The 15966-nt window shown below is 36.5% G+C and overlaps 1 protein-coding gene across 15 annotated transcripts in view; it reads right to left on the reverse strand.

The window, feature by feature from the left end:
* The window catches only part of LOC109051550 (leucine-rich repeat flightless-interacting protein 2-like), a 30385-nt gene that overhangs the window by 11862 nt on the left and 2557 nt on the right, over positions 1-15966 (reverse strand). For 7 of the 15 annotated variants that reach the window (XM_042769403.1, XM_042769402.1, XM_042769404.1 and 4 more), the window contains exons 3-16: positions 9349-9435; positions 8213-8272; positions 6339-6392; positions 6193-6240; positions 5796-5876; positions 5136-5180; positions 4248-4310; positions 4000-4086; positions 3693-3740; positions 3531-3578; positions 3382-3438; positions 2252-2317; positions 1982-2095; positions 1446-1490 (exon numbers count right to left, since the gene is read on the reverse strand). In XM_042769403.1, coding sequence (XP_042625337.1) covers positions 1446-1490; positions 1982-2095; positions 2252-2317; positions 3382-3438; positions 3531-3578; positions 3693-3740; positions 4000-4086; positions 4248-4310; positions 5136-5180; positions 5796-5876; positions 6193-6240; positions 6339-6392; positions 8213-8272; positions 9349-9435 — 903 coding nt within the window. Of the gene's footprint in view, positions 1-1445; positions 1491-1981; positions 2096-2251; positions 2318-3381; positions 3439-3530; positions 3579-3692; positions 3741-3999; positions 4087-4247; positions 4311-5135; positions 5181-5795; positions 5877-6192; positions 6241-6338; positions 6393-8212; positions 8273-9348; positions 9436-10773; positions 10856-15966 lie in introns of all 15 variants that reach the window. The other 8 variants (XM_042769413.1, XM_042769411.1, XM_042769412.1 and 5 more) reach the window with 3 other exon arrangements.

Here is a 15966-nt window from a genome sequence, read left to right on the forward strand (position 1 = left end):
TTTGTGGCAAAAGAAGGTTCTTCAGATTACAAAAAGTTAAGAAAGAGATGGTTCTTTAAAGAACCTTTGACCGAACACCTTTATTTTTAAGAGTGTATGTCTTTCACACTTTCAGTTTGTTTTTCTTAGTAAAATGCAATTTTATAGGATGAGTTGAATTATGCAGACAACAGGTTAAGTAAAAATATTAAAATGCAATAGCGCATAAATAAATCAAAGTGCTCCTCTTTACAGTTATTTTTCTAGTTGACTGATGAGCTTATGGATACCGAATGATTATTCTGAGGTAACATTAAATGTATTATTACGTTGCAATGTTTACAAGCCTTACACATTTTCTGCAGTTTGAAACACTGAATGAGCTTTTACATGAGACACTTCAGTAAGTTGTACTGTAGGCTCTCTTATATAATAGCCTACCTTTTGATGTTAATTCATCTTCATTATGTAGTACAGTAGTAAAGAGAAAGATTAAATGGGTTACTTGCCGCTTGAACTGAGGCACTAAATCGATCGCGCCTGCCGCATTAAAGAGCACCAAAAACTGTATTTATTTTTTGTATTTAGTCATGAATTTTGAATAATTTTATAGCTGATACTTTGTTTAGTAAAAAGTAACAAAGCTTTTTTGCATTTACTAGACGGCAAATGCGCTTCAAATAATAAAGTTCACGCATTAACAGAACACAGCATAGACCTAAGATCTTGTTAAGAAGAAACCATATTATTAATGATTATAAACGAGAACTATTAACGATATTTCAAATATCCACACAGCTGAGAGCTTTACCTGTTGTAGTTTGTTCAAGTTACTCTCCAAATATCCATTGCTTTTCTGCTCTTTCACTTCTTATGTCTCCGTCATTTCGATCTCTCTCGTGCTTCTCAACTGTGTTTATCTGGTGTGTGTCAGCGCTGCTGCACGGCAGAGATGAGGACTTTTTGAAACTCTTTTTTTCCACTAAAACTTTGATGCGCCTCGTCTCAGTTTAATACGTCAACATAGCAAATGATGTGATTGCAAAACTATCAGGAAAAAAGGCATTACATGCAAAATTTTTAAGTTATAACATGTAAATACATAGACCTAGTCGCCAGTGGCGACCTCAGCAAAAACTTCACTCGCAATTTAATATTATTTTTGGTTGCATATATATAATATATTTTATATATTTTTGGTTGCAAATGTGACCGTTTTAGTCGCAGTTTGGAGCCCTGTGTCCCCAAACTTTTTAATATTAGTGTATTTAATGATGATAACAACAACATAAATCACTTAAACCTGCTCTAAATATCTGGAAATTTTACTTAAACATTGACTGAAAAAAATTATCCAAATACAGACTAATTTTCCCCTAATGAGAAGAGAAACATTAACTGGGTTCTTAATTATGTGTCAAATATCACAACACAGGGTAGTGGAAAATGACCTCTCTTCCTCTTACCCGGCTGTAGGTGTCTGTAAACTGCTTGTCACATTTCTCATCGAGCTGAAAAAGAAGAAAACACCATAAGTCTCATTGGTTACTTTTAAAAATATAATCTTGTTGCAAGTTGAAAGGCCATTAACTGGGTTTTGCCTTCATCTTAAAGTAAGACAAAAAGAAAAAAAGAAAAAAAATTGCTGTAACAGGATTTTAGCATGTAACATCATGCCACATAACTCAGGCAATTTAACCAGAAACCATCAGTGTCAGTGCTCCAGCCAGCTGGACCAAAACTCTCTATTTTAACCAACCAAAGGAGATACACACACAACAGTTAGATGCATGTATACAGGAATAATATATGTATACCTTCCTTAAAGCAATCATTAAACAAAAACAAAAACCAGTAGAGTCAACTTTACTGCAATTTTTACACAGTATCAAGCCATGCAGAGTAAACCAACTTTAATAACTGAACTATCCCTTCCCTTCAAGTCGGTGCTCTTTAGTGAACGTGTCACATCGGTTAATACTTCATGCATGTCTTGACTTACACTGTCCAGGTCTGGGATGCTCAGATCATCAAGATCAGAGACAATGCTGCCCCTGCGATTAGAGCGGCTGAAATAATCAGCAGCCGTCTCAGAGATATCAGAGAAATCAGACAACTACACACAGACAGACAAGAACATGAGAAAGCAAAAAAAAAAAAAAAGATGAAGTGGAAAAGTTTTTATGATATATTATTGTTTTAATAAAAATAGAATATGTGGTTGTGTTCTCTGAACACTAGATATGAGTTCATAGTTTCTATTCTGGCTCACCACACTATCCCTTCTCCCACGTCGACTTTGAGACACAGTGCTGCCAGAATCGTCATCAGAGGATGACTGAAAGGTTTAAAAGAGGATGATTCAAAAGAAGAAATGCACATTGGACAGGAAAGAAACCAGAACCCATTTGTCATAACTGTTAAGCAGAAAAAGCAACCATTTTTAAAGAAGTCACTCTTTTAATAGCAATAATATTTATTGGTGGCAAGACATCGAAAAATGTCATCGCGATTTAAGATGTTAAGACAAATGCACCACATGCCAAATAAAGACACTGGTGACATTCCTGCCCCACCTTCAAAGAACAAACCATCAAAACCACCAATGCTTTAATTTTTATATTTTCATATCATGCACTGAATTTAATGAATTATACGTTTTAATACATTTCTGGACATACTACATCAACCATGTTGGCTTTATACTTTGACCCAAATGTTGAAGGCACAAATCCAAAAAAAAAAAAAAAAAAGGCCCACCTCCATGTTTCTATGACATTTTGGTCTCCATATACACTATCATTGAAAAGCTTAGGGTCTGTAAGATTTCTTCTAAGAAATTAATACTTTTATTCAGCAATAATGCATTGAACTGATCAAAAGTAACAGTAAAGACATTTTAGTAAAAAAAAAAAACCTTTTATACTTTCTATTCATCAAAGAATTAAAAAAATGATCATGATTTCCACAAAAAGCAGCACAGTTATTTTAAATTGTAAAATTTCAAAGTATTACTATTTTTACCATATTTTGCCTTGGCAGGCATAAAAGAATCCTTTCAAAAACATCTTATCAACCACAGACTTTTGAACAGTAGAGTGTAGCTCAGTCCCTTCTTCACTGTGGGTCTATGAAGGCTTTTTTTCCATAAACAGTGAGTTCAAACACACCTCTCCTTAACATGCTACACAATTTGATATCATTCATGTTTGTAACACAAATAATGCAGAATGAGTTACACACTAAGGATCAATACCTGGAGTTAGACTTGTGCAAACATCTACTTTAAAAAGGTGAATTATTTGACAGAGTGTATAATATATAAGCCCACACTGACGTTTCAGAATGAAGACATGCATGAGCAACTGCCTCAGCAAACGCTGGACACATGCAAACGCTCACCACGGGGCTGCTGCGGGTGGAACTGGCACCAGAAGAATACCAGCTGCATTCAGAGGGCTGCAGGGGAATAACACTGACCACTGAGCTAACACTGCTCTAGCGTTATGATATGATTATTATTTCAGTATATATACTATGACATCACTTACAGCTCGGGAACTATATGAACCATACAGACCGTCATCACAAATGGAGGCCTGAGAACACAGATCTCACAATTTTTAAATGAACAGATGACAAAGAGGCTTATACAACAGAGTGGGGTTTAATCAAATCCAATCACATGGCAAATGTGCTGAAAACAGACTGACCACACTATAGCTTCGCGTCAGACCTGTAGAACTGCTGCTGGACGAAGCCTGTGAAGGTCAAACCACAAGCAACAGCTGTCAAATATCTCCACTAAACCACAGAGTCAAACAGATAATGCCAGACTAGCTTTTCAAACTAAAGGAACAACCAGTACGGAAATAAAAACCTTGACAAGACAAGAAAAACTAACTCCATGCATCATTTATTGTGATAAGGAAGGAACTTTCCAGGAGGATGTAAAGATTTTTCCTCCAAACATTTTTGCAGTGTGAGAGTATTAAACATGCAGAAAGGAAGGAGACAAACCCGTGGTGTATAAGTAGAGACAGCAGAGGAAGAAGGTTTGGAGTTCTTTAAGCTGGTGTAGTTTCTTTGGTCATGATACAATCCAGTCTAAGGAAATGGTGTAAAGCAATGGGAAATTAACACAGATATCTAATATGAATCATAGTCATAAATCTGAAATATCGTGCTCTAAACCAGGCAGAACACATTCATGATGATGCATCAAGAATGAATCAGCTTTTAAGTTCAGGATATTGATCAGTACTGACCAGAAGGTCCTTTTTGGAGCTACTTCCAACAGGTTTTTTGTGAAGATCATTATATACAGAGCTCTGGAAGAGAAGAGCACAAATGCAAAAAGCTTTCTCTTACTAATGATAATAACTTACTAATTTTGGAACCAGTAGGGCTGCTTGATTTGAGAGGAAAATCTAATTTTCTTGATAAAAATTGATGTGATTTAAAATGTGATTATTTGAAGGGCTGTAAAAAAAAAAAAAAAAAAAATAAAAATAATAATAATAATAATAATAATAACAACTACTACTACTATTATTTTAAGTATTATTACTAAAGACTAAATATAAAAAAATTACTATTGAAATATTTCAAATAATAATAATTTTTATTCTGCTTTACAAATTTAAAATTGCAATACTAATATTTATGACAGTCCTATTTTCTTCATTTTCAAACATTAAACCACACTGAATTTATTTTGATGGAAAACCGCAGAGAATCCCTACCGCTTCTCTTTTGTTGACAAGAACCTGTTTATAGGCACTTCTCATTAAAAGTTTGGGAAGTTTGGCACATTTCTCATTCCCAAATGCATGTTATAAGTGACCCAAACTTATAACATTCCTATAGTTTGTGCAGGGCAGCATTAATTGAGAAAAGAGTTACTCTGAGACACTGAAAACACTGGATCATGAGCTGCCCATGTGTAAAGTAACAGTGCAGTGCTTCGCTCTGAAACATATATTAAATTAAATCAAATCAAAAGCCTTTGATTTAAAAAGCCACATAAAAAAACAAAGATCCCAGATCTGGACGTCGGCCCTTATAAAATGTCAAACTGGAACAATAGAAAATCCTTAAATGCAGAACTACTGACAATCAATGGAGAATAAAGGTAAACTGTCACAGATACATACAGTGGAGTGGGAGCTCTTCAAAGAGGAACTACCGGAGATGCCGGACTGCAGAGAAAACAGCACAACGTCACAATCTATGCTGGATATATAACATGAAGTAATCCATGTTGCAGACATTACACGTGCACTTATAATGGAGTGTTACGTCAGATCACACCAAAGATCTTTTTGTGTTAGTGCCCTCAGTCACTGAGTCAGTCCGATTACGCTTCATTTAAAAATTCACTCATAGAAAAATCATAGAAAATCACTCATTCGTGCTAGTCATCAATTGCACAAAGTCTGCCTGTAATGTTCATGCACATCAACCTTGAAGTAACCTGCATGAAAATGAAATGTAGCTCTCGGAACATTATTCCTTAGCTGCCTTTTAATTGCCTTTTCCTGATCTGAATTTCATAATATGGAAGGAAAAAATAAATAAATAAATAAATAAATAAATAAATAAATGCTCATTTCTAAGTTTTCCATGAACCATGGTAATCCTGTATATCTTTATCAATCAGTTTTAGAATTAGATCATTTCAATACAATAGAGACAAGCTTGCTAGCCAATCAATTAGAGCAAAAAATGTTAGTATAATACAGCAGTCTAATTTAGAGTGTCATGACAGTCACAAAAAAGAAAACAATGTTGCCAAAATACACACAGTGACATACCACCAAGTCTCTTTTCCTGGAAGAACTAACCCGACTGGAGCGATGAGAACTGCTCAAGTCTCGTAAAGATGACGAACTTGACTTTAAAAGTAGAAATCCAATAGCAAAATATAAATTTTTTAAATTTCAATAGCTTATTAAATGCACTTATCTACCTTTCTAAACAGGCTTTTAAAACCAGTTTATGATTACTGGACCAATAAAATATATGCTGATTGCTGGAGCAACATTCTATTTGTATGTTATGTACCAATATTTAAAATTAAACAATTACTACAATTAATGTTTAAATGTCTCAAAAAGAGACTTATTTCACATCAGCTTGTGGGCAAGTTTTATTCTACACAAGAAAATAAGCCATATATGTTGATGAGAAAAAAAGTCTAGTATGGCACACCCTGTAACTTCCGACACTCCGGATTGATGCCGTGTCATCATTTAATCCCTGTTGATGAAAAATTAGGAGAAAAAAAAAAAGTAATAAGACGAAAGAAAAAAGGGGAGAAAGAAAGGAGATGGACAGCAACATCAGGAGATACAGACCCGTCGACTGTGGCTACTGGAATGATGACCATGACGGGCTTTTTCTGTATCAGCCTGAGATGAACAGAATGAAGGATACAGAATTTAAATACAAGAACGCTGCATGTTTTAGGCTGTTAGTGTTAGTCTTCACCAGCAGTCCTAAACAAACTCTTAACACACTTCACTTGCTGATAGTCTGCCAGAATAAGACCTGTTAAAATTTTGAGGCAAGCATACAAGCTTACTAGCAGCAACAAGACAACAGGGGCTGGGCAGTATAGCTAAAAAAATAAACCCTTTTGACAAAATTCGAAATGTGTCTTAATATTTACATATTTGCTTGGAACTGATGGAAGTAGTTAAACACCGCAAGTATCTAGCTGAAAATAAATCAATGCATATTTTGCAATGTTATTCACTGAATGAATAATAAATTTAAATTTACTTTTGTTTTTAATTAAAAAAAAATGTATTAAGGTATTATATGAAAAAAAATTTCTTTTCCTCTTATGCACCCATATAAAATACACTATAATATAAACAGTTTAAAATACAATAAACAAAAACATGAAATATGTAGTGCAGGGTTTTAAAAACATTAATTAAAATCATAGCTGCTATTAAAACATTTCTAAACAAAATTTTTAAATGCATTAAAATTATTGTAATATTCACAACATAACTTAATGTTGTCAGCAAAATAACTGCAAACACATCAGGAACATATCACCCAGCCCATAAAGAAAAGAGCACAAAAACGAGATACTCGTTTTAAGACTGATAAAGCTAAAATGCTGAGATCCATTTTATGGGTTTACCCTTGTGATGTATACAAACATACACACAAAAGCAAATAGATAATGTGCAAAAAACTTTCCAGAAAAAGTGAATCCCTATCCTTACAGAATACTATTTTTAAAGACAACAACAGGACCATAAGGGTTACTTTATAAACCCAAAAGAGTAGTAAAAAGTATTATTAAAAAAACATGCTTAAAAGCCACATACAAACAACTGAGTGTATGAGAATACAGCTAGCACACTCCCATCTGAAAGCTCTTTATTAGGCCCCATTTACACTGCATGGTTCAAGTGACCCAATTCCGATTTTTTCCTCTCATGTGGCACAGATCGGATATGACCGGTGAACGTGTAAGCAGGAAAAAACCGCATGGATTCCGATTTTCTCAGATCGGATTCAGGCCTCATTCATATGTGGTAATAAATCGGATATGAATCGGATACGTGCATTTGCGTGTGCCATGTAAGCAGACAAATCGGATATTCCCAGTAAATGCGAGTCGTACGTCATTAAAAAAGTGACGTCAACTCAGGTGGACACCACCAACTGAGATCACATGACTTATTATAGGCGTGATAGAGGACGAAGGATACACACAGTGGAGCAATGCGGAGGTTTCATGTCTTTTAAGTCTTTGGGGCGAAGAGACAGTGCAGGCAAAAAATGCAGGGTTGTTACAGAAATAAATAAGTTTGAAGACATTTCACGAGATATGGGGAGGCACGGTTTAAAGCGCTTTTTTCTCCGCCGTACGAGACCAATGTTTTGCTGATATTTTTTGTTTGACTTTTCAAAATATTATGGAAAGCAAAACACTGTATAATTTTATTTGCATCTGCATCCATTGTTTTTCGTGCTGTTTTACTTCCTTTTCCGAGTCAGAACGTCTACGTTTGGTAGTTCAGCAGTGTATAGTGTAAATGCAAAAATCGGATACTGGTCACTTTTAAAAGATGATGTAAGCGGGTCGTCAAAAAAATCGGATATAGTCAGAAAATCGGATTTGGGCATCAAGACCTGCAGTGTAAATGCAGCCTTAGTTAAAGGTGAAAGTGCATGCATGTCCAAACTGGCCTAATCTTTCTCATACCATCCATTGGTGGATTTGCCCCCATTTCCTGCTAGAGGAGGAGTGCTGATGGTAAGACAGCTGTGAGAGAGAAACAGCCACAAGACAAACACAAAGACTTCTATTGCAATTCAATGTGACATTGGATTGTTTGGTACTTTTTTGGTGAATGTCTTACAATGAAAAAAACCCACAAACAAACATTCTAGTGAACAAACCCATTGACACGCAATTACTCATACCGAAAGTATGTACTTCAGTATGCAAATATATTCTTCAGACCAAATCTGAAAGTGTATTACAACATCTTAAATTGCACAAGTACAGAAAATCCTGACAGATACAGCTGAAATCGATAACTGCATCATTCACATGTGGCTGCAACCATTGAAAACAAACTGTATTGTCAAAGGCCTGTTTCCACTTATGATCTTAGTTAGTCAGCTAGCTAAATCTGGGTTGTGAATCTGGAACTACTTGTAAAAGCAGCCATACTTTATCTTCTCAACAAAAATGCTTGAAACAGACAAGCAAATTACTCAAAAGGCCATTCTAAAAACAATCCTTCTGCTTTACTGCAACAAAAGAGGTGATAGTCTATAGAAGATCAGGCATATTCTGAATGAAATGCAGAGTCTCTGTTCCAAAACCTAGTGAGCTACCTTGCCATTTAATGCCACACAGACAGCATCCTAACTGAAATTGAACCTCATAAGTCATCTATTTGTAACTAAATATGCAGCAACCCATGTGTCATACTAATAGTGCTCAGCATATGGGAGACTCAATTCAGTATTTCAAGTGTTTTGCATTATCATTTTGCTATGCATTATAAGATTTCTTTCTCCATTAAGGATACATAGCCATGCATCAATAATGCTGCCAACTTTTTGAAACAGCCTTCATGTTGAAAGTGTGCCTATAATGCCTTATATTGCTGCATATGCAGGTAGTTCACTAAGTTTTGGAACAGATGATTAATGAAGAACAGATCTGCAGGTCAACAGACCTGATTGAAATAAGTATAATAAACATGTGGTTCTGGATTTCGGCAGAGACACAGGAAAGAGTTATGTAGACCTTGAGAACTTCAGCACTATTCATTAGGCAGGAGGTTCAAGTGCCTTTTCTCATCCCATCTGCTCTGTAGGACTCACCTCTTTTTGCTGCCGCTCCAATTCTCTCATCCGGATGTCCCGGGCCTCAGCACGAGCTGCTCTCTTCGCAGCAAGTCTTGCCTCTGCCTGCACAAGAGAGGAAAGAGAATATCTTAATAGCTGTTGCATCAAACAATCTAAGCAGAAAGCACTCTTTCTGGACACTTGATGGTATGTTTAAAAAGGCATTATTCTGCATCTGTCCTGTATGAAACACTCAGATAACTCACCACCTTACAGAATCGACTGATTACTCACTGAAATGCAGCTCTGGTGAGCATAAGAGACTTTTAAAAACATAAAAAAAGGTTGCAGACCCAAAGTTTTGAACAGTAGTGTATATATTTGAAACACAGCACAGGAATGAAATGGTGAAAGTGCATTTTCACTGCTTTCTCCAGTGAGGCTGGCATTTTACGTTGATGGTTCAAAAGTGAGCAATCATAACAAGAATAGACGTCAGAGCTGAGGATAGCGCACATGCTGATGATATATGTAAGAGCAGCTGGTTCACGGGATCCATATTCAAACCCAAGTCACGTCTCGATCCCAATGGCCCTCTTTCTCCCTCAACTTTCCTGTCTCTCAACAGTCCTATAAATAAATGGCCAAAAACACCCATAAGAAAAAAAGGGGGAACAGTCATATTTTCCATGTAACCACAGTTGAAAAAGCAACAACTTCATAATACATGGGTGGACATGATATAAGAAGAGAGAAAACATAGCTGGGAAGACATCCCTCTTAAACTTCACTGGAGTGTTTAGGAAAACATTTAACGGCTTGAAAGAAGGCATTCAAGAGTCCTGACACAAAACACTGAAAAGGGTGTCCTGGGAAACCACACTTGTCTCTGTGACAACACTATGCTCTGCAAAAAAAGCAGTCCACAGTTTTCAGCCTTTTTTAAATGTTTGGGTTTGCTGACCTCAGTTTGGCTGACATGTTTTTGGAGGGTGGGGTTTGGTAAAATGGGGGTGAAGCAATGGGGGTGGTCTGATTCACATCTACTGCAAGTACGGCTGATCTCTAACTAGGTGAAAAAACAACAAACATGATTCAGCAGCAGTGTCTAATTTAAGATCAACACACACAGTGCACCAGACTCACACTCCAGGTAAACAAATGCTGGATGATTTCTGACTATCACAATCCTCATGTGACACACGTGCAATATGACCTGCTTACTTTTCTTAATACCCAACACAATAATTAACTGCATTACACTTCAATACAAATATGCCCTGACATATCTGACAGTGACTTTGCAAAGTATGCAGCCTGACAGCAAACATTTAAACAAGGCTTATGGCAAATCTTTACACAAATGGGTAGGTTAGAGAGGGTGGGCTCTGTTTGTGTGTGTGTGTGTGTGATTCTTGTGTTCAGCACCTGTCGTGCTGTCTGAAAGTTTGACCCGCTCACCAGAGCAGCTCAGCTGAGCCCAGTGTCTCCAGCTCTATCTATAGACCAGCAGAGCCTCCGTCATGAGACTGCATCAGGAAATCTGAGCGGGGGGGAGACACACTTACTTCACAACCTCCAACATAGCCGTTCATTTATTAGAGAGACAGTCTTACTGTATTCTGCAGAACAGGCGCTCCAAAGGTGAACAGTCCAATGAGATGACACAGCTTGACTACAAAATAAGCTTATCAATGTCAATATGGAAATGTTTGCAACTGTGTTATTGCATATCATAATAAAATGCAAAGTGTCTATATAATTGGACTGGTTCGTTATTCAAAGAGCAGTCTACTTGTCGTTCATCACCTACTCAAAGCATACATTTCTAAGGGTGCTTTCACACTTGGTTTGATTGCCTGGTCCGAACCAGAGTTTGATTCCCCCGCCCCCTGCCTCGGCTGGACTGCATTCATATGATTTAATTTGTGTCCGAACCGCAGGTCGTTTGCGTCATCAAGCCAGCAGCTGTTTACCCCGTTGCTTAGTAACAACGGCACAGGAGGTGGTGGCAAAATGCATTGCATTGCTCTTATTACTCTTTTATAGTCATGTTTTTGAACTGTTGGTTTTGTTTCCAAAGCTTCAGTACATAACGGCACTTACGTCTGTCTTACGAATGTACTGTAAATGCTTTAAAGAATGCAGAAGGCGAACAGAAATTAGATATACAGCTGTCTGCTTGCAGTGCATCAGTCACACTCCTCAGGAAAGTGAGTGAAACATTTCATTTTTATCAAATAATACGGCATTTATAGCAGTTCACTTCCGCAATTTGGTACGATTCCATTCATATCAGCAGCAAACTGTACCGGAGTTCACTTGAATTGTCCCCTAGACCACACCTTTTAAGCGGACTCTAGTGCGCACCCTAGTTCAGAAGACAGCATTCACATCATACTGAACTCTGACGTCAATCAAACACAGGTGCGCACCAAAAGTGCTAGTGTGAAAGCACCCTAAGACTCTACAGCAGTGGTTCTCAACCTTTTTTTCCAACGGGCCGCACTATGGTCCAAGTGCAAGTCTCGCGGGCCGCACGCATATCATTTACATATTTCGTTACCAATACAAACCAACCTGATTTATAATATTATAGCCTAAATATTATGATATTTAATCGATTACATTCATTGAAATAAATTAATAATTCTACTCCCCATAAATAAAACACCTGATGCTGTCGGGAGCTAACCAATTTTGTGAAATTCGGCTCGAAAGGAGTAACAGCACAATGAAGTTGCGATTGTAAGTTGCAGTCTGTAAGACGCGCACGGGAGCATGACTTGACGCGCGACACTGCAGAAAAATGTGCGTTCACAAATGTAGCCTATGTTGATCCAAATATGGAAAGCACTTTTGAATTTAATAATATGAGGTTCTCTCCAGAGATGTTTTGCCACATTTCTGCAATTAAGGATGATTGCTGCGTAGTATGGGTGTTTCTATTTGCCTGAACTTCTTCAAGTGAGTTACGGCGCAATCCGAAAATCCAGCACTCTCCTTCACTGCTGATACTGTGACTATTCTTGTTTGTATGTGTTCATTTGCTGGCATTTCCACATTTCTTTTTACTCCCTTAAAAACAAATTTGTCCATTCTGATGCTCAATTTTACCGAACTAATGGCTGTTGATGACTATTTGAATTGAATTCTGCCAAAGTGCGCGCTTGTATGTGTTCATTAAATGCGGAACATTATGTGAGTCTGCTCATGTCTGAAAATAATATATGAAAAACAAAAGAATTTTACATAACATTAGGCTATAGCTTATATTTCTTTAGTACATTTTTAAATGAATGTAAAAACTAAAATGAATTGTAAAACTTAAAGTTATTTTTTTTAATTGTGTTCAGCATGGTGGGCCGCATTTGAATTCGTGCGGGCCGCATGCGGCCCGCGGGCCGCGGGTTGAGAACCACTGCTCTACAGTCTAAGCTTTTTTTGCACCACTTGCATATGATAAAAAGACTGTTTAAAAATAATAATAATAAAAATGTCAAGAAAATATATTGTTCTACTTCGCTTGTCTTTGTGGACTGCAGGCAAATCAAAGCACAACAACTGAAGTCTGATTTACGAACAAATGACTTATGAGCCAGATTTTTTAATGAAGCATTCAAAAATACTCACAAGTTGCTAGTTTGAGTCAGTCAGACAAATCCTTCACTAAATGAACTCTTTGAATCCACTGAAACCGCTTACAGAATCAACATCTGACTCACTTACTGAACTGTAAGTTATGATACTTTTGGTGATGTCTGACTATATGTAAGTTATGATACTTTCAGTGATGTCTGATTATATGATGCTTTCAGTGATGTCTGATTATATTTAAGTTGATTGTCTTTTGGCCAAGAAGTTAGGCCATTGAAACTACAAGTCACTTTACAAAATTAATATTAATCAGCAAAGCCTTCTTTTTAGTAGAATATGTAAATCAGCATGTGGACATCTTCAGTAAACAATGTGAGGCACTTTATGTGCATTAAGTAATAGTAACATTATATAGTCTAACACTGAACTGATCCAATGGACTTAAGTACTACAAATGTACTTAAAAATAAATTATTAATTAATTAAAGTATTTCTGCATTGCATAAAGTAGGTGTGCACTTTGAATATTAGACCTGGCATAAAAGTACTACAGTATGTTGACCTATTTCAACCTCACATTAAACCTTAGACAGCAGTGCAAGGCAGTAATAGCTAAAGAAATATCACACCTTGCCCTAGATACTCTAAGATTAGAAGACTATCTCATTCTGTTGCTTTGTGGCTGATGGACCATGCAAATCACTGGCCTCTGAAAGTGACACGACTGGCCAGTAACATAAGTGACCTCAACAGGGGGTTGCATGGCTCAAATTCACTCCCAGTAACCTGGACCATGCACAGACAAATCAAATGGCATGCTTTCAGTTAACAGACTTCTGCTAACCATTAGGGAGTTTCCTCTGCAGCAGGCACAAAATGGGTGGATCCAAAGGCAGGTTCAATGAAACAAACAAAGTTTTATGTGTGCTGTAGGTAGACTGTGATTCATAGTCTTTGGGCTGCATGGGAGGAGTGACTCCTGCACTTCTAAATACAGTAGATCTAGTATCTTACGTCCTTATGTGTTGGACCAGCATGTTATTCAGCTTCTCTTAACTGTAAAAAAGTTTGACTGACTCATTGGACTGAGAAGTACATGAACTCCAGCAGTGCTCAGGAAAAGATGCCAGACCTCTCTCAGTGCAAGAATAAATCATCCTTAAATATTTAGATATTTAACAAACATCCTAAATTTGGCTGCAGTTTCACTTCTGCAGGACAGCTCACACCCTGTAGCTTTAGATTTCACCGTTTCCTCTTTTAAAACATCCTTATATGGTCCATATTCAGGAGCTACTGCTGCATGATTTTACTTTTTCAGTGACAGTATCAGAAGGAAATGACTGTCTTTTATTTCCTTCATGTTACAGACTGAACAAACAGTTGACTAGGAAAAAAAATGTATATAAAATGTTTCAGAAAACAGTTTTTTTTTTACATTACTAAACCATAGCAGAAAAGTCCTGTTATTTATATCAAACCCCTATTTTAAAGTCAGCACAAAATGGAAATTGCAATCCTCTAGTCTTCCTTATTTTCACATTTTAAACAGCTTCTCGAACAAGAAAAAAAAAATAGGTGCAAATCATCAGAGAAGTTGATTTGATAGGAAGGGGAATTTGAAAATATTTTAAAGATATAATAATGTGCACAGATAAATTATTTATAATAAAAACTGCAATATTCCATTTAAATTAATGATTGTCCATTTTTATTTAATGGTGCCTTTAAAGATAAAATCTGTAATTTCTGCAGCACTAAAGGGAACTGCCAAAAAAAGGCTGACTAATTGATTAGTGAGGTTGACTAATTTATCTAGATTTGCTCTTTGTTTGTTTTGATATTTTAAGTGCCAGTACTGTAATTAACACGCTGACAACGTGCTGTGCTTTAGCTAATGCTGTATCACACCAACAAGAAATGCATATGCTACAGTTATATAATAAACATGGCATACAAATGAAGAAAAAGGATGCAGACATCAAATTCTCTCATTCATGACATCTGGCTTAGAGACAAGGTCATCCCATTTGGTCACATGAGGGCTCTGTAATTATAAATTTGGGTCATACGAGTTAATTTCAGCTCGAAGAGTCCCAGAGCACAGCACTGATAGTTTTCAGAGTTTTCTGCTTGTAAGAGTGATGGCCTCAACTATGTGTGCTCCTGAAAAATCTAAGACAAGTCCATACTGGCTGCTCCCTGCTCAAGCTGTGAGTCATATTTCATCAGCTGCAGCTCCAACTGGCAGAACCTGAACGTCAACATATCGACACATCACAACAGGTCTATGACGGTGACTGACCAACAACATAATGCTGATCCAGACTATTCAGACTTAGATGCAGAGATTAGATACATAGCAGACGTTCACCTTTAACCCCATAAAGCCTACTGTGTCATATTTGATACATGAATTTCTAAGGCCTCCAAATTACCAACATTATCACAATTTTGCATCTTCTATACACCTCAATCAACTAAAATGCATTTTAGTATAATTCTAAGAATGTCCACCTACATGTCATTTAGCTCTGAAATCTTTAATGATTTTTACAAGGTAAATGTAGATAACTTTAATATTGTTAGCAGCATTTCAAGACAAACACTTACTGGACTGAAGCAACTTCCTTAATTTTTTTATTAAAAAAAAAAAAACCATGTTCAAATGTAAGCATCAAATATGATACATCAGCCTTTTGAGTAGTGTTTATTTGAACATCTCTCAATCATCACTGTTTTGTATTTGTAATGCAGTTTTGCCCCCACAATCACAAACTACAGAGCTTTGATCATAAAACTAAGCATTTCAATATCTTAATAATCTTAAGACGTATTTTTGGAAGATATATCATGACAACTGACATCTATATGCATTTTATGTAAGTAATCTGTTATAGGGTTGAATGGCTTTTGAATAAACCCTTCTAACTAAATTTCTTCTCCAGTATGAGCTTCACATCCTCACTATATGGGCCACAAAATATGGGCTATTATTATATATGTCAGGCTTTAAAGGGTTGATATTTTCATCTTGGACAGTCACTTAAAATCAGT

This window comes from Cyprinus carpio, chromosome A13 (genome assembly GCF_018340385.1).
Source record: "Cyprinus carpio isolate SPL01 chromosome A13, ASM1834038v1, whole genome shotgun sequence".
Classification (NCBI taxonomy): Eukaryota; Metazoa; Chordata; class Actinopteri; order Cypriniformes; family Cyprinidae; genus Cyprinus; species Cyprinus carpio.